General features: G+C 42.6%; 1 protein-coding gene across 1 annotated transcript in view; it reads right to left on the bottom strand.

Annotated features, from left to right (window-relative positions):
* The window catches only part of BRDT (bromodomain testis associated), a 296,166-nt gene that overhangs the window by 181,823 nt on the left and 89,341 nt on the right, over positions 1-25,002 (bottom strand). The window contains 1 exon segment of the mRNA XM_030206522.1: positions 8,343-8,518. Within this exon segment, the coding sequence (XP_030062382.1) occupies positions 8,343-8,518 (176 nt within the window).

The raw sequence follows: 25,002 nt of genomic DNA, 5'->3' as shown, positions 1-25,002 counted from the left end.
CCAGGTAAAACTATATCCCGTTTATGGTTCACTGAAAACCATGTTTCTGTGACTGCCACTAAATCCAAGTCGGCTTCTATCATTGTAGCCTCTAGATCTAGAAATTTGTTTCCCATACTACAGGCATTGGTATACAAAGCTCTCCAGTTGTTACTCTTTTTTTCCCTTTCTATAAAGGTATTTGATGCCTTACCTTCCTGAGGGTTATTAATGACTTGGGGGCTTTTCTCACCCATCCCCAGCAAATTTAATTTAAAGCCCTCTTTAATACTTTAGCCAGTTTGTTACAGAAGACACTTTGTCCTTTCCTTGACAGACACCATCACTACTTGGTAGCTCTTGGAAAATCATCCCATGGTCTAGGAAACCAAATCGCTCACATTGGCACCATCCACGCAGCCACACATTCATCTCTAGGATATGAGCTTTCCTCATTCAGCCTTTACCTTCAACAGGAAGTATCAACGAGACCATTGCCTGTGCACCTAACTGCATCACCCTCTGTTCCAGAGCCATGAAGTCTGTTTGATATGTTCAGCAGGATATCTAGCAGTACCATTTGTGCCAACATGGATGAGCAGCATAGGATACTAGTCAGTAGGCTTGATGAGTCTCGGCAAACTTTCTGGTACATCTCGAATCTTGGCACTAAGGCAGAGAGCACACCTCCCTGGACATCATGTCTGGTCGGCAGATACTACTACTACTACTTAACATTTCTAGAGCGCTACTAGGGTTACGCAATGCTGTACAGAGCAACAAAGAAGGACAGTCCCTGCTCAAAGGAGCTTACAATCTAAAGGACGAAATGTCAAGTTGGGGTAGTCTAGATTTCCTGAGTAGAGGTATAGTGGTTAGGTGCATCTCGAATCTTGGCACTAGGCAGAGAGCACACCTCCCTGGACATCATGTCTGGTCTGCAGATGGGCTCCTCTGAGTCTCAGCAAACTTTCTGGTACATCTCGAATCTTGGCACTAGGCAGAGAGCACACCTCCCTGGACATCATGTCTGGTCGGCAGATGGGCTCCTCTGTAACCCTCAGAAGAGAATCACCAAACACTACTACCTTTCGCTTCTTATTGGCCACTGATCCAGTGGCTTTGGGATTTTTGATCGCCGTTTCCTCCTGTTCTTGAGGTATTCTCAGCTCTTCTGCCTCCAGGGCTGCAAACCGATTCTTCAACAGAAGATGGGGTTGGGGGAGGGTTGATTTTTGCTAGTTTTGGTGACCTGTGTCCAGCTGTCCTCTTTCTGCACAAGATCTTCTCTCTCTTTGCTGGAGATCCCAAATGCCTCAACATGAATCTCCAAGATGGATTCTGGTTGAAACAGATGCTGCTTAGTCTTGCTATCTCCTCTCTCAGTTCTTTGTACTTCTTTCATGAGGGACTCAATGTGCATACATTTAGCACGAGACCAGACCCTTACTTTGGACCAAGCATTAAGTCTGGATAGAGGTAGAAGCTGTAATGAGAGCAGCAGCTTTAGGGGCACAATGTTTCTTAGCCATACTTCAACTGTAGGAGCTTTTTGTACCTGTGGATAAAAAGAAAAAGGCCTACAAAAGTCCCAACCCTAATTTTTCCTTCACCTGTTCTGTAAGTCACAGGAAGAAGGTAGTTTTACTGTGAGATTTAAGAACTTATTCAGATTTATTCTGTGAGTGTAGTTCAATGTACTTCTTTGCCTATTATTGGGATGTACAGTGATTTAGTTTATCCTTTCAGACTTTACACATCAGATATTAAAAAAAAATTCTAGTGTAGTGTGTTTGGTTGTAGACTTAATTCAACCATGGTAGGCTGCAGGCCTACCATGGTCTACAGCAATTGGCTATATTGGTCACCATGGACCTAGAAGTGCTGATATACCAACATATCTTATGAAACAGCACACCAAATTGCTGAAACTATTTTGAATCAATGTACACTCACAGAACAGGTTCACATTTCTGTTTTAATTGCCCTAGCACAATTGGTCCTGTATAGGAATTATTTAATTTTGACGGACAATTTTTTTTCTAAAGTCCATGAGGTAGCTATGGGGACCGCTGCTGTTCCTAGCACTGCCAATCTTTATGTATCTCAATTTGAGGTGAACACCTATATTCTTTTCAGTGGTTTTGTCTCATTAAAGTATGGCTTTGATTTATTGATGTGCTTTTTAATTTGGATTGACACTGCTGAATCACTGAAACAATTTCATACATGGTTGAATATTTTGAACAAACTGTCATAATCATGGGATATAGAACTGGAGAGGGAACAAGATGGCCACCGAGCAAACTTGCTAACCGCCAGCATTTCTACAGCTCTCTGTTTTTACCTATTGAGATGCCGAAGCGACGGGGCAGGTCCGCCCCCCATGCTCTGCAGCGGTCGGTTCCTTCCTCACAGGATATTTGGACATTTTTACAGACAACTGTGGATCCATCTGTTGCAGTGTTGGAAGCGTCGGGAGGCAGCCCGCTGATACACGCCAGTGTGGATGGAGACACGGCAGCGTCTCCTGGGCTAGAGCTTACGCTCAGCCCTGATACAAGGGAACCACCCCCTCAGCCGTTGGGCTATAGTACCCCATCAGAGATGACCCTGAACGGATCCCCCAGAAGTGGTGAGACCGCTCAGAGTCGGGAGGCAGAACAGCGATCTTTTGGAGTGCAGGAAGCCTTGATGGAAACACCGATATTAACAGCAACTTCGGCGGTTAATGCTGTTGGTCTGAATCTGGATGTATTGCTGGAGAGAGAGGTAACACCACCACTTTTTTCCTTTGAAATGCATAAGCCAGCTGAAGTGACTTTGGATTCTTTGTGGACTCTGATAGCAGATCTCGGGAAATCACTTACACCACAGATAAATAGATTAAAGCAAGAAATGATAAAGCAAGAGGAAAAAATAAAGACTATAGACTTAAAAATAGGAAAATTGGAACAGACAGAAGAAAAGAAAGATCTTGATATGAAAAGAATTCAATCCCAGCAGGAGGTTATGATTAAAGATTTGATTTCATTAAGAAGAAAGACCGAGTCTCTTGAGAACACTGTCAGAAGTAACAATTTACGTCTGTTAAATTTTCCTAAACAGATTACCAAACCTCCCAGGGAAATGTTGAAAAGATATATAATAGAGATTTTTGGTGTAAAAGAGGAATTGATTCCTCCTTTCACCCATGTGTACTACCTTCCGGTTAAGGAAAGAAGTGATCAAAAAACTGAAGCACAAGAACAACTGTCGAATGTTACTGAACTGCTTGAATTAACAGATTCTGAAAACGTGATTCCAACAACATTGATAGTAACATTGGCATTGGCACCAGATAAACAGTGGTTAACGTCCATGTACTTCAAGAATAAAGATAAAACATTTCTTGGTCAGAAAATTCAAATCTTTCCCGACATCTCCAGAGAAACGCAAAAGCGTCGGAAAATATTTCTTCTAATGAAATCAGCTGTAATTCAGCTGGGTGCAACGTTTTACTTGCGATACCCATGTAAGTGTGTGGTGAGACATCAGTCAAACAAATATGTATTCTTTGATCCGGCACAATTAACAGCATTTCTTACCTCAAGGCAAAATAGGGGTTCTTAGAACATCTTTGCCCTTTAATTGAAATTGTAACACTGTATAATGCTGGCTGTTATCATTTGTTGCTCTCTTTTTGATAATTTTTGTTATAGTACATATTCCATTTCTTATCATTTTGTTCCAAATATGTGGACTTGAGCAAGAAATTTCAGTATTTTTCCTGATTTTATTTTCCTTAAATATGTTGAAATGTATTGATTTCAAACAAGCATTTGCTTGATATAAATGTAAAATCTTAAAAAATAATAATAATCATGGGATATAGAAAAATGTAAATCAGTTTTCTGGACACATTAGTGTAGAAAGGGAACGTTGGCTTTGACACAACAGTATACGGAAAGGTGTAATATTTATTTACATTTTGACAGCTGTCACCTTCTCCAATTGTGGTTGGCCTTCCTTGTGGGCCAATTTTTGCACATACACTGCATATGTTCTTCTACAACCGTTCAAACGCCAGCTAGAGTTTGCGTGAACGTTTCCTTAAAAGAGGACATCCTCACAAAGTGGTTCATAAGGCGTGCTTGCGAGCTTTATATGCAAATTCATCTTTACATGATTGTGAGAACAAAACATATTTGCATGCTGGCAAATTCCACTCTGGCTCCAGCCACAGCACAAAGCATTTATAAAACATTGGCTTATAATAAGCCTTCATTCGGTGCTTCAAGATGGACCTTGTATAGTTTTCTCCAGAGAAATAGAAAAGAAGAAATTAAAAATATCATACCACCTCTGTTAACTAGTAGCAGATTTAAAACACACAACTAACCTGTGGAATTTGTTTCTGGAGAATGTGGTCAAGGCTAGTAATATAGATGTGTTTAATAAAGGTTTGCACAAATTTCTGGAGGACAGGTCTATTAGTAACTACTGGCCAGACATTTACCCTCTATGTGTTCAGAAAGGCCTTGTGGAAGCAGTAGTCAAAACTGGTTAACATTACTTGGGCAGCCTGTCTGTTAAATTCCTATACCTGAGATTAGACAATCTATCAGGTGTGGGTGTTTCAGACCAGGAGACACCTCTACCCTTTTTGAGCTTTCAAAGCTGTGTGGTGATTAGCAGAGCTGATGCCACTGGCTCAATGTCTGATGCTTGCTCAAGCTCTGCTAGTGATCTGAGTAGGAAAAGTTTGAACTTCTCCTTTACACCCTTTCCTCACTCAATTTCTTTTATCCAGACTAACTGTTCTTACCACTGTCTTCTGTATCTGTCCCAGGTAAGCTTAAAAAAACAAATAAACCAACCACACACTCATTTACAATTTTAGCTTCCAACACTTGTGTAAGTTACCTGAGTCTCCTTTCTTCCGTACTTCCTCATTGTGTAGATTACAGACTCTTCAGAACCTGGCTGCTCGTCTCTTACTAAAGGCTCGAAGATTTGACCAAATTTCTTCTTTGCTGTCAAAGTTCCATTGGCTTCCCGTCTACTACTGGTTTGTTTGTTTGTTTGCAAAATTCTCTGCTTGGCTATAAAGCCCTCCATCTCGGCTCACCTCTCTATCTTTCTTCTTTAATTATATCCTATATATCTACCCGCAGACCTAGATTATTGGATGCAAATGGTGCACTACAAGAATACACTCTCCACTGCTTTCTTTTTTGCTGCCCCAAAACTTTGGAATGACCTTCCACTTCTAATAAGACCCGAGGCTTCCTTCCCTAAGTTTAAACAACTACTGAAGACCCATTCTTTTTCTGGCCTTTGCGCCCTCGACCCCACCAATTTGATTGCTTTAACCAGTTGTTGTGGACTTAGGCACCACCAGCCCCTATATTCTGTTACTGCGACCCCTTTCCCTGTATGAGCACTATCCTATCAAAACTGGTGTTCCTTTCTTCTTTCTGTAGTTAACTGCTTTGATCAACTTGGGTTGCAGTAGCAGGACATCAAACTTCTTAATAAATTATAACTATAAACTATACTAAACTTCATATCAGACCCCTTGTCTTTATATTTTTTATTCTTTCTCTATTAATTCTAGTTTTATGTTGGGTTTATTTGTTTTACTAGTAAAAAAGGCCCATTTCTGACACAAATGAAACTGGCGCTAGCAAGGTTTTCCTCGGAGTGTGTATGTTTGAGAGAATGTATGTGAGAATGACTGTGTGTGAGAGAGAGAGTGAATGTGCGAGTGTGTGTGTGTGAGAGAGAGAGTGTATGTGTGAGAATGAGAGTGTGTGCAAGTGCATATGTGAGACACAGTGTGAGAGAGCGAGAGAGTATGTGTGAGACACAGACTCTCTGTGAGACTGAGTGTATGAGACCAAGAGTGTGAGTGACTGTGTGACACATAGAGAGTGAATATGATACAGTGTGAGACAGAGAGTGTGTGAGAGTGAGAGTGTGTGTGTGTGTGACAGAGATACCTCCCCCCCCTTCTAGTGTCAGGCCCTCCCTCTCTCTCTCTGGTGTCTGAGCGTTACTGTGCAGGATGCTGAGCTCTGGCTGTGCTTCAAGGAACTGACCAATCCTATTTAATAGAATGCACCGCCAACATTCTGAAGCTGAGAACTTCATGTGGTTGGTCACTTCTGCTTCTGACGAACCCGGAAGTATGTGATGTCAATTCAGGAGATGGATACAGAGATCAGGAATGCCTCAGCCATGCAGTCAGCTTCAGAATGTTGGAGGTGCGTTTTATTATATAGGATGTTGTTTTAATGTGTATTTTATGCATGTTTTGATTGGAATCTGTCTAGATACAGGCAGATTAGAAATGAGATAAATAAAATTACACCTTCTAGTACTTCACTTGAACCTATTAAAATTAGAGCTGAAGATTTAATATGCAATAAAATATTTAATCGAGATGAATGAATCCCTCATTTACCTCTCCTGTGTCTGGCCCAATGCTTCTCCCGCTGTGAACTGTGACTGCTGCATCAGCAGCAGGCAGAAGGCTGGCTCTGCTGGACTGCAAAACAGGAAGTTACATCAGAGGTCCGAGGTAACTTCCTGTTTTGGGGTAGGGCAGAGCCAGCCTTCTGCCCGCTGCTGACCTTGCAGCTGCATTCACATCGGGAGAAGCAGTGGGCCTAGTCACTACCTTTAAGCTGCTTTCACATCAGGAGGTCCCTTCTACACCCTATACATTCTAGCAGCACTCCACAGTTGAAGCCATAACAATACTGGACAAAGAAAACAGCAAATCTATTGGCCTCTCTACCACCAGCAGTAGGGCAGAAAGAATCACCTGCCATTAACTCTTATGCTTCTTCAGGTAGGCAAAAAAGAAAACAAATGTTAAAAAAAAATAAGTTTGAAATAAAAAAAAGAAAAATCAATATAAGCAGGAGTAGCTCTGTTAGTAGTGTCTGAATTAAGAGTATCCTATGCTAAGGCACTTCCATTGCTGGGTGTATTGTCCTGGGGAAAACCATATACTTCAATTAACAAACACACACACATCAAAAATATCTTACATATTAACTGCAATTAATTGGTACTACACAAAATGATGAATCATTATTAAAATTTTTAATCTTCCTACTGCCCTAATTGAATTGTTTGAATGTTTCTAATAAATCACCATTTCGCCTTTTTATGAGGCGAAGAGGGAATGAACCTACCCCCCCTCATAAAATTCATAGCCTTTCCTGCTAGGAAGAAACTACTGACATCTTGGCGCAGAGGTAAGGAGACATTATTGGCCTTCTCTGATATGTCTGTAAAGAGGACATTGTCTGCAAACACCTCTTGAGGCTGCTGGCTGACTTCTTGGCCATTGTGAGGAAAAACCGAGAAACTAAAAAATGTCATGGTAGTTTATAGGTAATTGTTATATATGCTATGGTACACCTTGTGGTGGTCATTGGTTTGTTGTTTCATGCTAGTGGCTATAAACGTAAGAAAAATAAGCTTGAGCCAAAGTTGCTTGTGCAGAAACATGGGTCAGCAAACCCAATGCATATCTGGCTGCACAGCAATTGTTATAAAAAATACTTGATAAGAAGAGAAAAATAATAAACCTTGACAAATCTATGCTCAAAGAGTCAAGAAATTTACCAAAAAGATTGAAAATATGAAATATCTGAGGGTGCCAATATAAAAGTAAAGAAACTGAAAAGCAGATCCCATAGTGGGCAAAAATCCCTTACATATGCTGAAAAGTTCTTAAATTAAGAAAGATGTTTTTCATTCTGGCACAAGATTGACATGATCCATTCATCATGTGCTTGCACTTGAGACACATTCACTGCTATGTTTGTAAATGTATTATACTCAGGAATACAAATCAGCGTCAAACAGCAACCCATAACCTCAAAGCACCTATATACGTGAATTTTAATAGAAAATAAACTGGATATGGATATACAGGTGGCTGTCTGAACAAAATCCACCCTTGCTTGTGTTTTTGGCCATTAAAAGGCAAAATCATGTTTTCCAAATTTAATATAAAGGGGAACAAAGAATTTCTTATTATGACTTTGAAAAAATATGATTACTTCTAATTTGCGATACCTTGAATGCTTTGAAGTTCAGTAAACATTTGCTCTAAAATACATTATAAACTATATACAACAATCAAATAATTCAAGCCTAATTCTGTCCTAAGAATACCATGAAGTAATACCATATTGAAAAAAATGTAAAAATATTATTGAACAATTAATCACCTATATGACAACCTGTGTACTTTTGTGTCTGCTCATTTCTTGATATACCCATTTTGCCCAGTAATTCTCTAACGTGTCTAGATACAAGCAGTACACTTTAATTTAGCTATAGCTAAAGAGAGAACTTACTTTTGTTACAGGTAATATGGTGGACATTAAGGTAGCTGGCTGAGAAATAGTCAAGGGCACCAGTGTTCGTTGAGGTAATATAGAAATAACTGGCTGCTGAAAAACTGGTTCAGGTAATTTCTGTGCTGATAATTTCTTCTTTGCAGTAGAAGTTCGGACAGCATCTCGCTGATCTCCTAATAAAATGAACATACTTTCTGTCATTCACAATATCTGGAAAGTGAGTGGAATTTACAACAAAGAATATTAAATACACATCTGAATGACCAAGATACACCTTATCAGGGGTAGGAATGTGGCAGCATGGGGGAGGAGAGCAAACAGTATGCGAGCATCCTCATGGCATTATTCCAATCCATGTGCATATGTGTGCTCATGTATGTGACTGGAAGAGTACAGAAGCAGTTTCAGTCCCCTCCCATTTGAGATATTTAAATGAGGCACATTCTATTGCATGGTGGCCTGAAATGAAGCAGCCCCCTTCATGAATTCAGAAATATGTGCACAGTAAGAAACCAATAGCCTATCAATCCAAATATCAAAAGCCAAGACATCACTGAGATGTAGTCAGATGGAAGAAGTCTGGAGACCCAGACAATAGACCTGGTATGAAAAGTTTCGAATAATATGAAGAGAACAATGAATGAGATCATGGCCATTCACAAAATACCAGATGGAGAACTATTTGAAGGAATAGGCATGTCTGCTAGATTTCCTTGCAGCAATTAAAATATCATGACTATGCACTAAGTCCTAGAGAAGAGATTAAGTGCTATTCAATTTCTACACTGTGAGTGCTAGCACACAGACTGGGATGAAGGCAGCAGCTCTTGCACTGTGTGTTTAATAATAGAGAGACTGGAATCCTGCACGGCAGGTGAAGCACAAGCCACTTTAGAAAAAGGACTTGTATCATGGCCTACCAGTTACGGGAATTTGTAGGTTGCAGTTGGTGCACAATACTGCCATAAATTGCTCTTCGGGAAAAAGAAATATGACATATTTCTTCTCTCTTTGTGACTGAGCACCAGCTTCCTGTTGCCTACTGCATACCCTTTAAGTATGCAGTAGGCAACAGGACTTAACTCCACTGGATTCTCCAGTCTAGACTCCCTGCATTTCCGTCCAGCCCTCTTATTCCTTATACCCCATAGCAGGTTCTCCTCTCATACTAACAACTTCTTGTAGTAGTGCCTTCCTGCCATCATATCTGTCTTAATTATATCAGGAGTTCCTGTTTCAGCATTGCGACCCTTACCCTATGGAATGGACTCTCCACTATTTTTTTCAAGATCTAAATCTTCCTTTATGAAGTTCAAAAATTCTATAATAACCTCTTTACTCAGACTTGATTTTGTGGTCTTCAGTGATACTGGTTTTTGTTAGTGGCAGTGTGTTCCTCCCGTGTTCCTTTGTGTTCTTCTCCCTCCTCATTGTTTTCCTTCTTGAGTTGCTGAATTTTATACATCCCTGCCCCTGCTTTCCCTTGTTTGTTGTTCATGTCCCTGCTGTCCTAATCTATACCCTTCCTTCATTAACACATGTACTGTAAAACACTAAGATGTTTCTTATTGATTTGCAGTATATCAAATAAATTTGAACTTGAAACCAGTTTTGATGAAATCACTAGGGTGCTACAAGAATCATCATGCCTGGCCTCTAATGAAACTTGTGGAGGCAGTGTTACAAAATGGGCTAGTTTGGGGCATACTGTGACAGTAACAAACCTCACTCCAAAGCCAGAGAATGTGAAATATGATCTCAGTCTCTCAAATTTACTGCTAGAGCTTGCCAAAGTACCTGCATCATACTAAAGCAGCTTCTTTCCTTTTAATCAAGCATATGGCACTAAAAGAATTGGAAATATTTCTTTATTTTTCTGACACATTTTCAATACTTTTTATTTAAGGTTCTTCTCTCTCCATATGATCTACTGAATAATTACTTGGCACAGACACCTCTATTATCAACTTTCCATACATTCAAGCTAAGCTATTCACAAAATATTCAAATAGATCTATCAACATAAGTATTAATGGTGGAAAAGCCCTCAGAAGCTTAAAGAAGGCTCAATTGTAACTACTCTCTTATTTAAGCTTGCCAGTGTCTTTTATTGGTCAAAACACCTTCATTTTTTTCCACTATCATTAATCAAAAACTTTTATACTTTTATCTTTTTCAACTCAATCACTATATATAAATACATTATTTTGTAGAATATTAACTCTTATTGAGTGTTGATATACATTTTTGCACATATATTGTGATTGAGTTGAAAAGAGAAAAATAGAAAAGTAAGAAAAAGAATGGATGTATGGCATCTTGTTGATATCTGAGTAGAAAGCTAAGGCTTATTTTCAAGCAAGTTTTTTTTTTTTTTTTAATAGTGGCAGCATCTCTATCATCAAAGCAATTCTGGGTTTTTCCTTCAACACTATTAAAGGGTGTTAAGCACTTAGGACTGCTTTTACAAAGCTGCACTAGCGATTCCCAAGCGGCAAATGAGAGGAAGCCCATAGGAATTGAATGGGCTTTCTCACATTTGCCACACCAAGTATTTGTAGCACGGCTTTGTAAAAGAAGCCCTTAATGTGCAGTTAATGCACAGAAACAGGCTATCATGTGACCTTTAAGGTGTTTTGTGGTAGTTTGCCTGTTTCTGCATATTACCTGCTAATTTGCTTTCCTTTAATCCCTCTGGACCGGCCCAGGATTGGACTGAAAGGTTGTGTACGCCTTCCAGCAGGTGGAGATTGAGTAAATTCTGACTCTAGAGAGCCAATAAGAGCCCTGGCCATGTGACCCTAGCCTCAGTATTTGAATAACAAAGCAGAAAAGAAAGGAAAGACAAGATTCTGTGCCCTGGGAAATCAAAGCAGCCACCAAACACAATCATAAAAATGTGCTTGAACAACGGCAAAGCCGTGTAATAAAGCTCACCATCAACTCCCCACGGAGAAGAGGTATGGCTCATACATAACTTTTATTATATAAATAATGTTTCTTTTTTTTTAATGTAGAAATTGTAAACTTGCAGAACAGCTCTGTCCTCAAAAAGCGAGAAAGGCAAACTCCGAACTATATATAAACCTGTAACCTAGAAAGAACACAGGAGGGACCTGGGCCGGTCCGGAGGGACTAAAGGAAAGCAAATTAGCAAGTAAGATCTAATTTCTCCTTCCTTAGCGTCCCTCTGGACCGGCCCAGGATTGGATTGATAGGAAGTACCAAAGCAGTAATCTTAAAGGAGGGACCCTATCAACCCCGCTATGAGTACTCAAGTTGGAAAGACCGCCTCCTGGCGACACTGAACATGCAGTTCAGAAAAAGAATGAAGCAAGACCCATGTCGCCACCCTACAAATGTCCACAGATGGCACTAAAAATCGCTCTGTCCAAGAAAAAACGCTTATCCACTTGTGGAATGCGTTTGAACACACTTTAGAATTGCTCTCCCGGTGAGAAGATAAGCAGAAGCTATCCTTTCCTTGCCCGAAGAAGATACCAGAACAGGAAGGAAAACTGATTGGGAAAGATGAAAACGTGAAACTACCTTAGACAGGAAAGAAGGCATCAGACGTAGAACTACTCCAGACATAAACCTATCCTTTCCTTGGGAAAAAAAACCTCCAAAAAAACGGAGACCTGCAGGAAAGAAACTTGCAGCTCCGAGACTCTCCTAGTTGAAGCAATGGCCACTAAAAACACTGGAGAGTCAGATCCTTAAGGGAACAAGAAGACAAGAGCTCAAAAAAGAGTACCCATCAGAGCTGAAAGAACAAGATTGATATGTCAAGATGGGAAGATTGCTTAGACTGGCAGGCGAAGGAGACTAACTCCCTTGAAAAAAACGGAAGACCTCTGAAAGACTGGGGAAAGGCTTACCCGGTATCTAACCTCGGAAACAGGAAAGAGCCGCAACCTGTACCTTAAGAGAAGAAAGAGATAATCCTTTACCAAATCCCCGCTACAAAAAATCCAACATCTCCGCTACTAAAAATCTCACATCCTCCCTGTCTCCTTGGCTCGTAACCTTGGAGTCATCTTTGATTCCTCTCTCTCCTTCTCTGCACATATTCAGCAGATCACTAAAACCTGTCATTTATCTACAACATTAGCAAAATCCGCCCCTTCCTTTCTGAATACGCTTCCAAAACCCTTATCCAAACCCGTCACCTCTCGTGTGGATTATTGCAATTTACTGCCAAAATCACTGCCAGAACTGATATACTTATATCACCCCTCTCCTCAAGTCACTTCACTGGCTTCCGATCAGATACCGCATACAATTCAAGATTTTCCTTCTTACCTACAAATACACCTGGTCTGCGGCTCCTCACTACCTCTCTACCCTCATCTCCCCTATGTTCCCGCCCGTAACGTCCGCTCACAGGACAAATCCCTCCTTTCAGTTCCCTTCTCCACCACTGCCAACTCCAGGCTCCGCTCATTCTGCCTTGCCTCACCCTATGCTTGGAACAATCTTCCTCAACCCCTACGCCAAGACCCCTCCCTACCCATCTTCAAATCTCTGCTTAAAACTCACCTCTTCAATGCTGCTTTCGGCACCTAACCTTTCGTGAAATATAGTATGCCCTATCAGATGGACTCTACACTTGTCTTTAGATTGTTTAGATTGTCTTTAGATTGTACACCTGTCTTTTAGATTGTAAGCTCCTTGAGCAGGGACTGTCCTTCCATGTTAAATTGTACAGCGCTGCGTAACCCTAGTAGCGCTTTAGAAATGTTAAGTAGCAGTAGTAGTACTTCTCACTGGTCTTCCTCTCAGCCATCTCTCTCCTCTCCAGTCTGTCCAAAATTCTGCAGCGCGACTTATTTTCCGCCAAAATGGTTATGCCCACACTAGTCCACTCCTCAAGTCACTTCACTGGCTCCCTGTCCGCTTCCACATACAATTCGAACTTCTCTTCCATTCCGCAGCCCCCCATTACCTCTCCACTCTCATCTCTCCCTACATTCCTCCCCGTGAACTCCGCTCATTGGACAAATCTCTCTTGTCATCCTCCTTCTCCTCCACCGCTAACTCGAGGCTTCGTCCCTTTTCCCTCGTGGCACCTTATGCCTGGAATAGACTTCCTGAGCCTGTACGTCTAGCTCCATCTCTACCTGTTTTCAAATCTATGCTGAAAACCCACCTTTTCACCACTGCTTTCGGCTCCTAGCTACTACTCAATTACCTCCCCTTGTTCCTTCTCACCCTGTACTTCCCTTGCCCTTAATTGTCTTGTCTGTCTGTATTATTTTTAGATTGTAAGCTCTATTGAGCAGGGACTGTCTCTCTATATCAGGTGTTCAGTGCTGTGTGCGTCTGGTAGCGCTATACAAATATTAATAATAATAATAATACTAAATCTCGGAAATAAGCAATACCAGCATCTGAACACCAAGCTTCAAAAATCCTCCAGGTGCGAATATGATTTAGAGACGTGGACCGACTATGCGACCGCAGCATAGTAACAATTACTGAAACGGAAAATCCTCTCTTAGCTAATCGAGACCGATGAAGAGCCAAGCCATAAGACAAAATCAAGCCAGGTCTGGATGAAGGATCGGTCCTTCATCGAGCCGGGTCTGGATGAAGGATTGGTCCTTGCAATAGAAGATCCTTGTGAACAAGAAGACTTAGAGGAGACGCCACCAAAAGACGCTGAAGAACCGCGTACCAAGGACGTCAGGCCCAATCTGGAGTTACCAGGACCCCTTGTTCTTCGATCTTTTGCAAGAGGCGACCGAAGAGAGGCCATGGAGGAAACGCGTACAGAAGACCGGAAGGCCACTGCTTTAAGAGGGTGTCTATCCCTGCCGCTCTCAAGTCTTTTCAGCGACAGAAGAAGCGAAGAACCTTTGAGGTGAGACTGAAGTCAAAAAGATCTAGAACTGGAATGCCCCATAGAGCTACTATCTTTTGAAACGCTCGAGAGCTGAGAGTTCCTTCCCCTGGATCTAGGGTGTGACAAGTGAGAAAAAATCTGATTGAAAGTTTTCGACTCCCGCCACATGGAAGGCTGAAATGGCAGTTAGATGAATGTCTGCCCACGGCAAGAGACGCGTTGTCTCTTGTCTCAAGAGTAGACTCTTCGTTCCTCCTTGGCGGTTGACATAGGCCAGTGCCGTGGCATTGCCCAACAGAACTCTCACTGCCTTGCTAGTCACTAGAGAACGAAACTCCTCCAGAGGTAGACGAATTGTTCTGGTCTCTAAGAAACTGATGGACTGGAATGCTGCCCGAGGAGACCAAAGAGGTGGGAAAATGTGGGATACAAATACAAACAAACAAACAAAGACCCTGCGCTAACCAGCCTAAACAATGGACTCCCCAGCCGCGGAGACTGGCACCAGTCGTGAAAAAACTATCCATTGTTTATACTCTAAAGGCATACCTGCAGAGAGATTCTTCAACCGCAAACACCAGAACTTACTGCTGCGCTCCTGAGAATGCAGAGGAAACCTCAGCTGAAGGGATTTCGTCCGCGAGAACCATCTGGATAGAAGAGAAAATTGGAGAGACCTCATGAAAGCTATGGCCGAGTGAAATACCTCCATAGTCGCTGCCTCCTCGAATCTGAGATCGCAGCTTGAAAACTGTGCCCTGGGAAAGAAAAAACACGACCCCGCACCGAGTCGAAGGTAACCCCTAAATACTCTAGAGACTGTGAAGGAATCAGACGGCTCCTGGCTACGTCTACTAGCCAACCTAAGAAGTGCAAAAAGTTGTACCATGCGGTCTTTGACCTGCCGACTCTCGATAAGATTTTGCCTTGATTAGCCAGCTGTCTAAATACGGGAGAACGAGAATCCCATCTTTTCCTGAAAGTCACTGCTACCACTACCACAAGTTTGGTGAAAGTGTGAGGTGCTGTTGCGAGACCAAACGGTAGAGCCCGAGACTGAAAATGGTGTCCCCGAATAGCAAACCGCACAAATTTGTAAAGACCGGTCCTAATAGGAAAATGCAAATAAGCTTCCATCACATTGACGGACCGAAGAGTCTCCATACAAAAAAACTTGTGACTTGAGAACGCGAATGACGGCCTTGAAATCCAAAATAGAAGGAAGGAACCTTCGTTCTTGGGAACTACAAAGAAAAATGGCATAGTGACCCTGTCCGTAGTCCTAAGAAGGAACTGGGCAAATGGTTTGAAAACCTAAGAGCCTCTGTAGAGTGTCCCCTACCGCGCGTGCATTGCAGCTAGAATGACAGGGAGACTCTATACAGACATCTGAAATAAGCTTGGCAAAGCCTAAGTCATAGCCGTCTCGAATAACCTTCAAGACCAACTGGTCAAAGGAAATACGGGCCTACCTCAGTTGTAGAAAGTGGAAACAGGGATTCTGAACTACAAAATCTTACACTTGGTTCCTAGACCACTGCCCACATACGAACAGATAGCGATGTATGTAAAGGCTGTCATCCAAATATTACTTCATCACCTGAAGCTAAAGAGGTGAGAACAACCGTAAAAATAAATATGCACGCATAGAAAAGATCTCATACACGAGAAGAAGGAATAGAATTCCCAGTTGAATAATTGGCTGTAGCCCCAGATTAATTGCCAGCCGCTGCAGTTACACAATATACTATTGAGGCACCTATATTATCTGAAAAACAAGAAGTGCCAGAGTGCAATTGAAATCAAGCAGTAAATGCCTGTAACTGCTGCCCCTGCAAGAAAATCACCACAGGCTTTTGTCCTTGAGGCTAAGCTTGTGACTGCTAGAAATGAAGCCAAATGAGTGGATTAAGTTTTTTTTGTTTTTAAACTAAAATAAGCATACCTGGGCTTTTTTTTTTTTTGCAGATGCTGCAGCCAAAACAATGCCTGATTGCAACATACCTGTGGAAGGAAAGTGGGTACCTAACCAAAAGGGTGATGATATGGCATTTGAAAAAAAAACACTCCCAAAGTTGCTATAGCAGAAGCCACAACTGAGCACTACCTACCCACAGACAGAAGTCACCCAAGACCATAGAGAAACAAGCATCAAACAGGCTGTGCAAATGCTGTAAATATTGGTACAAAGACATACAGGTGTCCCAAGAAGGAGCGACCGGACATTAAATGCATAAGGCGCAAGCAAGTAAGCATTCCATGCACAGCATACATGTAAAGCATACAGCATTGAGGAGTAGCCTAATAGCCCAGTGGTCTGATCCTGGGTCAACAATGAACTCACTTATGGTTCTCAAGCAGTAGGTCTCTTGTGAAACTTCAGCCCCAAGATCAGATTTGTTTATCCTGAACGGCTGATACATCTGGAGGACAAACTCAGGGGAAAATCCCCCGTCCTGAGGTCCTCCAGACTGCACCAGAAACACTACCTCTGTTTCCTTCTGCCCTTCAGCAAACTGAGAATCAGAGAATAGCTCCCGTGCAGAAAAAACTGCAGCTGCAGACAAAATGGCGGCCTTCCGCGGCAAATCTAAAGAACCAGGGAGGTCCGAAACAGAAACGGAAGACACTGAGGTAGATGCGACAGACCGGCAAACAAAAAACACAAGAAATCGCCGACAGAGGCACCGAAAAAATGTCCAGCGCCATAAAGGACTTGCAAGAGCCAAAAGCACTGACACCCTGGCGCTAAGAAAAACAACTCTTTAGCCTCCCGCCATAGCTGAGCTCTCTCTGCCCTTAAAATGTTTCGCGCCTTTTTTTTTTAACAAACCGCCGCTGCCAAAACGCGAGGAAACGGAGAAAGAAAAATGTAAACAAGAAAATCGCTCGTTAAGGCCAAGGGCACTGTATCAAATATTTCTTTTTTTTTTTTTTAAACAGCTGAGCTAGAAAAGAAAAATCTCCACAAACAGCCATAGAGCACAACGGAGCTGCCTGCTCGTTAGCACTCTGGGGAAAGAAAAGGCTTTCCTTTTAATTTCCTTTATTTCTTATATTTTAAAGTAATAATGGCTGCCTCTCCCAAAGGCAATACACCTTTCCACTGAAAGGGTAGCCCTTTCCCAACTAAGTAAGGGAGATGGGGAGGAAGGGGGAGGGACTCGGGGACACCCGAGTGTAACACCCCAGAGGCTGGAAAAGAAATCCCTATCTGCCAAGCCTCTGAGATTCCCCAGGCACAGAAGAACTATTCTTATTATCACTAGTATCTTAAAGAGAAAAGGAGAAAGAGAGAGACTAATGAGCTCACCTCCTGCCTGCTGGAGACTGAGAAAATACTGAGGCTAGGGTCACATGGCCAGGGCTCTTATTGGCTCTCTAGAGTCAGAATTTTCTCAGTCTCCATCTGCTGGATGGCATACACAACCCATCAGTCCAATCCTGGGCCGGTCCGGAGGGACGCTAAGGAATAATGCATTGCCTGAATAGGAAAAAGGGTATATCCCTTCTCAGTGCTGCATTAGATCTGGACTTTGCAGGTGGTAAAATGTAATGCATTACAACATTAAGCCCAGATGTTAGTGCACTTTAATAAAAGGGCTTCTATATCTTTAAAAAAAATTATTTATAACTTTCAACAAGTACAATAAACAACTATCCACTTGGTTCATGAAAAATGGCAAATAAAAATACAAAAAGGAATACTGAATATAAGACTCTCTAAAGAAGATAAGAATGATTAGAAAGACAATATAAGAAAATTAGAACAACTTTTAAGAGTCTTTCAGAGTATATAAAACTAAGAAAAATATATATAATTTGCCTTCTTAAACCCCTAACGTGTGGTGAGTGAACAGAAAACTTATAGAGAGTTCATTAAAGGGAAAGGGGAAAGGGACTTGATATGCCGCCTTTCTGTGGTATTTTGCAACTATATTCAAAGCGGTTATATACAGGTACTTATTTTGTACCAGGGTTAAGTGACTTGCCCACAGTCACAAGGAGCTGCAGTGGGAATCGAACCCAATTCCCCAGGATCAAAGTCCACTGCACTAACCACTACACTACTCCTCCACTAAAGAATAATTAAAGAACTGCATCTTCTTTACTGTCCAGCTTGAACTTGAATCTTCTGACCAGAAGCTCGCTTCCCATCTAGAAAGGGCTGCAATTGTTCTGGACTGAAAAAAAAAACATATCTAGTTCCACCATATTTAAACAAACATTTACATGGATAGGATAACAAAAAAGATGCTCCAATATCTTTAGTCTCTTGTCTCATGGCAAGAAAAGCTTTCCTTCTATCTTGAATAGATTTAGTGACATCTGTATATATTCAGACTTTTTGACTGTGAAATAGATTACTAGCATTCCGAAAATAAAATCTCATCACATTACTAAGGTCTTGTTCAAATACAAAAGATATAAATCAAGGTGGCTCTCTCTGCTACACCCGATATCGATTCTTCTAATACAGCTGACAAACTGTTCAAATCTAAACCGCCTTCTTTAACTTGCACAGCCTCTGATCCACCATTCCCTGGTTCTTTAGAAGTAGTTGGCATGAAGTAAATTTTATTCCAAGGAGGTGTAGTTTCAGGGGTAAAATGAAGAACTTCAATCAAATATTTCCTAAATAAGTCCCCAGGGAGCACACCAGCAGGCTTAGGAAAATTCAGAAGACAGACGTTTAATGTTCTATTATAATTTTCAAGCTGTTCTATCTTCCTATGAAGAAATAGTTTGTCCTTAGCTATAGCTGTTTTAAAGCCTTGTAGTTCTTTTACTTCTTTTAACTGTTGAAACCGATTTGCACAGTCCAACTTAATTAAATCCATACCAGACGCCAACACTTGTACTTTAGAAGATAAGATTAGAAGTAGTTGATTCAGCCACAGTGTTTAAAAATTGAAGACCCTTCCAGATGTACTCCAAGGTCAACCCCCATGGAGGAAAGGACAATAGCACCAAATCTTTCAATGGAATTAATAAGCCAGCCCCCTCTGTCAAGGCTCAGAGAAGCGCTTTCCATGTCCAGAGCCACCATCGATAGGGCAGGAGCAGATACTGGACACGAGGGGAGGGTTGGCATCAGGAGGGGAGAGAGGCAAGAGGATCTGCCTTGCAACAATGAATCTCTCAGTTTGAAACTGCTTATCCTCCTGACAGAAAACTGTCCGTAGGTGCATGGTCTTTTTAAAGACCTACACAGAGCCACTTGTGGAAATCAATAACAACAGACTGTAGGAGTATTTACCTGTGATCTAACCTTTGTTGGTCTGGGGGCCTATACAAGCCTGAACCATTCTGTTATAACAATACGGATTTTTCAGCCTGTGGCCTAAATATATCTGTAACCATCAGAAACCAGCTTTTCTACACAGGAAAATTACTGCCGGCCATACTACATACATAGTAACATAGTAGATGATGGCAGAAAAAGACCTGCACGGTCCATCTAGTCTGCCCAACAAGATAAACTCATATGTGCTACGTATTGTTTATACCTTACTGTTATGATTGGGGTCTGAACCCCTCTCAAACTTACCTCTTTCCTGGGGGTCAGCTTCTTAGCTGGCTTCTGTTTCATTTCTCTGTCCTTTCTGAGCTGGCTCTGTCTCTCTGTGCTGGCAGCTTCCAGCAGCATGGCTCTAATTGTTTCATTATACTGCACCTGTGTGGGTAGTCTGAGTTGCTCTAACTCTCTTTGGGTGTACTGGCTTCAAGTGTTTCACGGTTTTGCATTGGTGTGGGTTGGGCCTCTCTGGGTCAGTGTGCTTTTGCCTAGGTCTAGGGAGTGTGACATCATCAGGGAGGGCCTTGATAAGGAAGTGGTGTTGTTTCCTTCAGGGCCTTTGCAACAGTGGTGTTTGCTGTAGGTAGGGTGGTGCAGTGTGCACTTCTGACTTCGTGTCTAGTTTCCCTGCTTGCTTTTGCTAAGGTCCAGGTTAGTGTTAGTGCAGTGTGCACTGGTGTTTGTGTGTTTGGTCCCCCTGCTTTTCCCTCTTGGTTTTGGAAGCATTGCTGTGTGTAGGGCTTTGGAAGCTCTGTTGTTGATAGAAGTACATAAGTACATAAGTACATAAGTAGTGCCATACTGGGAAAGACCAAAGGTCCATCTAGCCCAGCATCCTGTCACCGACAGTGGCCAATCCAGGTCAAGGGCACCTGGCACGCTCCCCAAACGTAAAAACATTCCAGACAAGTTATACCTAAAAATGCGGAATTTTTCCAAGTCCATTTAATAGCGGTCTATGGACTTGTCCTTTAGGAATCTATCTAACCCCTTTTTAAACTCCGTCAAGCTAACCGCCCGTACCACGTTCTCCGGAAACGAATTCCAGAGTCTAATTACACGTTGGGTAAAGAAAAATTTTCTCCGATTCGTTTTAAATTTACCACACTGTAGCTTCAACTCATGCCCTCTAGTCCTAGTATTTTTGGATAGCGTGAACAGTCGCTTCACATCCACCCAATCCATTCCACTCATTATTTTATACACTTCTATCATATTTCCCCTCAGCCGTCTCTTCTCCAAGCTGAAAAGCCCTAGCCTTCTCAGCCTCTCTTCATAGGAAAGTCGTCCCATCCCCACTATCATTTTCGTCGCCCTTCGCTGTACCTTTTCCAATTCTACTATATCTTTTTTGAGATACGGAGACCAGTACTGAACACAATACTCCAGGTGCGGTCGCACCATGGAGCGATACAACGGCATTATAACATCCGCACACCTGGACTCCATACCCTTCCTAATAACACCCAACATTCTATTCGCTTTCCTAGCCGCAGCAGCACACTGAGCAGAAGGTTTCAGCGTATCATCGACGACGACACCCAGATCCCTTTCTTGATCCGTAACTCCTAACGCGGAACCTTGCAAGACGTAGCTATAATTCGGGTTCCTCTTACCCACATGCATCACTTTGCACTTGTCAACATTGAACTTCATCTGCCACTTGCACGCCCATTCTCCCAGTCTCGCAAGGTCCTCCTGTAATCGTTCACATTCCTCCTGCGACTTGACGACCCTGAATAATTTTGTGTCATCGGCGAATTTAATTACCTCACTAGTTATTCCCATCTCTAGGTCATTTATAAATACATTAAAAAGCAACGGACCCAGCACAGACCCCTGCGGGACCCCACTAACTACCCTCCTCCACTGAGAATACTGGCCACGCAATCCTACTCTCTGCTTCCTATCTTTCAACCAGTTCTTAATCCATAATAATACCCTACCTCCGATTCCATGACTCTGCAATTTCTTCAGGAGTCTTTCGTGCGGCACTTTGTCAAACGCCTTCTGAAAATCCAGATATACAATATCAACCGGCTCCCCATTGTCCACATGTTTGCTTACCCCCTCAGGGTTTGGTGTTGTTAGGAACACTGCAGAGTTTGCTGTTAGAAGTACTTCTGGGATTGTGCTATTGGGAGCATTGCAGTCTTTGCTGTTGGTGTTTGGTGATTTAGAATCACTTTTGGCTTATGTGTTAGCTTCCCTTCTTTTTCCTTGTGGCTCCCCTGTCTTCCCTTTTAGTGCTAGGAGCTCTTCTGGTTGCTTGCCAGAGTAGTGCTTGGGAAGCACCTTGTTAGTTGTATCTAGCTTGCTAGAGCAGTGCTTAGGTAGCTGGTTAGTTCTGTGTTCAGCTTATTAGTGTAAAGCTCTGCTTGTAGCTTGGTGCTTAGTAGCACCTGTGTTAGCTTTGTGTTTAGTTCCCTGCTCTGTTAGTTTAGGGCTTAGGAAGTTCCTTTCTTGAGCAGGGATTAGGAGCTCCTGTTTAGTATAGGGCTTAGGAAGTCCTTTTGTCAGTTTACTGTTAGGAACACTCCTGCTGGTTTAGGGCTTGGGAGCAAGTAGATCAGTTTAGGTTTAGGAGCACTTCTGTTTCCAGTCCTGGTCCCTATGTCATCCGGTATCCAGTAAGTCCTGTCGGCTACTCGAACCCAGGAGCTCAACTTCTGGGGGGCTTAGTAGCTAAGTGCAGGTGAAGCTGTGTGGACCAGTCCAGTGTGCTCCAGTCCCATGTTCCAGTCCTGTGTCCTCCAGTCCGGGGGACCAGTCCAGTGTGTTCTGGTCTGGTGTGTGTTCCAGTCTGGTGTGCTCCAGTCCAGTGTGTTCCGGTCCGGTGTGTGTTCCAGTCCGAGGGATTGCAGTCCAGTGTTCCAGTCCTGTGTCCTCCAGTCCGGGGGATTCCAGTCCAGGTGTTCCGGTTCGCTGGGCAGTGCCTGCAGTCCCTGCTGGTGTGCTTACCCAGTGTTGGTTGGTGGGTTTTGCCTGCTGCTGTCGCTCCTCGGCAGCAGCCCAAGGGCTCACGTTTGCTCCAGAGCCCGGCCCCGCGGGCTCTGAACCTGAGAACCTGACACTTACCTTGATTTGTATCTGCCATTTTCAGGACACAGACCATAGAAGTCTTGCCCAGAACTAGTCCCATTTTCAGGACACAGACCGTAGAAGTCTTGCCCAGAACTAGCCCCACCACCTAAACACCAGCCCCGCCTCCCAATCTCGGCTAAGCTTCTGAGGATCCATTCCTTCTGCACAGGATTCCTTTATGTTTATTCCACGCATGCTTGAATTCCGCTACCGTTTTCATCTCCACCACCTCCCGCGGGAGGGCATTCCAAGTATCTACCACTCTCTCTGTGAAAAAAATACTTCCTGACATTTTTCTTGAGTCTGCCCCCCTTCACTCTCATATCATGTCCTCTCGTTCTACCGTCCTCCCATCTCCAGAAAAAGGTTCGTTTGCGGATTAATACCTTCAAATAGTTGAACATCTGTATCATATCACCCTTGTTTCTCCTTTCCTCCAGGGTATACATGTTCAGGTCCGCAAGTCTCTCCTCATACGTCTTGTAATGCAAATCCCATACCATTCTCGTAGCTTTTCTTTGCACCGCTTCCATTTTTTTCACATCCTTAGCAAGGTACGGCCTCCAGAACTGAACACAATACTCCAGGTGAGGCCTCACCAATGACTTATACAGGGGCATCAACACCTCTTTTCTTCTGCTGGTCACACCTCTCTCTATACAGCTTAGCAACCTTCTGGCTAAGGCCACCGCCTTGTCACACTGTTTCGTCGCCTTCAGATCCTCAGATACTATCACCCCAAGATCCCTCTCCCCGTCCGTAACTATCAGACTCTCCCCGCCTAACACATACTTCTCCTGTGGATTTCTACTCCCTAAGTGCATCACTTTGCATTTCTTCGCATTGAATTTTAATTGCCAAACCTTAGACCATTCTTCTAGTTTCCGCAGATCCTTTTTCATGTTTTCCACTCCCTCCTCGGTGTCCACTCTGTTACAAATCTTAGTATCGTCCGCAAAAAGGCAAACTTTACCTTCTAACCCTTCGGCAATGTCACTCACAAATATATTGAACAGAATCGGTCCCACCACAAATCCCTGAGGCACTCCACTACTCACCTTCCCCTCCTCCAAGCGAATTCCATTCACCACCACCCTCTGGTTTCTGTCCGTCAACCAGTTCCTAATCCAGTTCACCACTTCAGGTCCTATCTTCAGCCTGTCCAATTTATTCAAGAGCCTCCTGTGGGGAACAGTGTCAAAAGCTTTGCTGAAATCTAAGTAGATTACGTCCCAGTTATCTCCTGGGAAGAATGGAAGAGAGAGAGAGACAGATGGCTTCAGGAGTACGGGATCCGGCAGGGAGGTTTGCATGCCATCGATAACAGTTCTTTCCTATAACAAAGGCCTCTCTTCATGATCATGAAGCTGGCTGGACATTATTACACCGTCTGTGATTGGTCCACAGGTATCATCTGACCCTTGGATGCCAATGTTGGACTGAAGAAGATTAGAAGACTCAATGGAGGTTAGAAGGCTCTGAGAGAGAGAGCAAGAGACTGACTTCCTAAAACACCAGTGAACTGCAGCCCTTGTTATAAACTAACATGGTTAGCTCAGCTACAATATAGGGCCTTACTTAAAGACTGTGCTATTTGTATCCAGAATACAGACCTTGGACTTTATTCCTGGACTGAGAGACTCGCTGAGGCTTCAGCTTGAGTCTCCAAGGAGGAATCCGCTCCTTTACCATTGGAAGTCCGCCATGACAGATGGCAAGGTGAGGTAACTGGATATACTACCTATGGTCATGGGGATAATTAGTCCTTAGCTTTTGTCTGTGACAGATTGTTTTTATGTCAGGACTGGTGGGTCTGTGAATTTAGCTGCTGTGTATTTTGCATAAGACGTGTGGTGTAAGTTCTCATAATAATCATTAGGATATCAGTATTGTGATTGGTTGTGTAATCACTTATCTAGATAGTCCATTTGGATAATCATATATCTTTGTATATATTTTGGTGATAATCTATTTTGGTAACTTATCTAGTTTTGTAATCTGCTTTGAATTTGCCACATATATATAACTAGTATTTTTCTATTCCTAATAAATCATAATATATTCCATCTGTGGCATTGTTTCTTTTTCCAGCACAGCTAGCTAGTCATAGGACCAAAGAGGCCCTAGACACGAGTCCAGAATAATTGCTATTTAGTAGTGTTCTGTCAGCTAAGTACCTCTGGATATATAAATTAGGAGTTTGCCCTCTTGAATATACCCCTACAAGACTCCTGAGCATGCATCTCGTATGCCAAAACACCGGTTGCCATGTCGAGCCTTTAAATATGTTTGAAAAATAAAGTGGATTGATTGAACCAGAGGCTTGTCTAGCTGTCCTTCATTTCCCACTTCTGCATTTGCCATTGGTTTTCTCGTGGGTTTTTTCCTGTTCAGCTACCATTGGGTTCACACCACTAAAAGCCATG

This window comes from Microcaecilia unicolor, chromosome 6 (assembly GCF_901765095.1).
Source record: "Microcaecilia unicolor chromosome 6, aMicUni1.1, whole genome shotgun sequence".
Taxonomy (NCBI): domain Eukaryota; kingdom Metazoa; phylum Chordata; class Amphibia; order Gymnophiona; family Siphonopidae; genus Microcaecilia; species Microcaecilia unicolor.
This window is presented reverse-complemented; position numbering and strand designations above follow the sequence as displayed.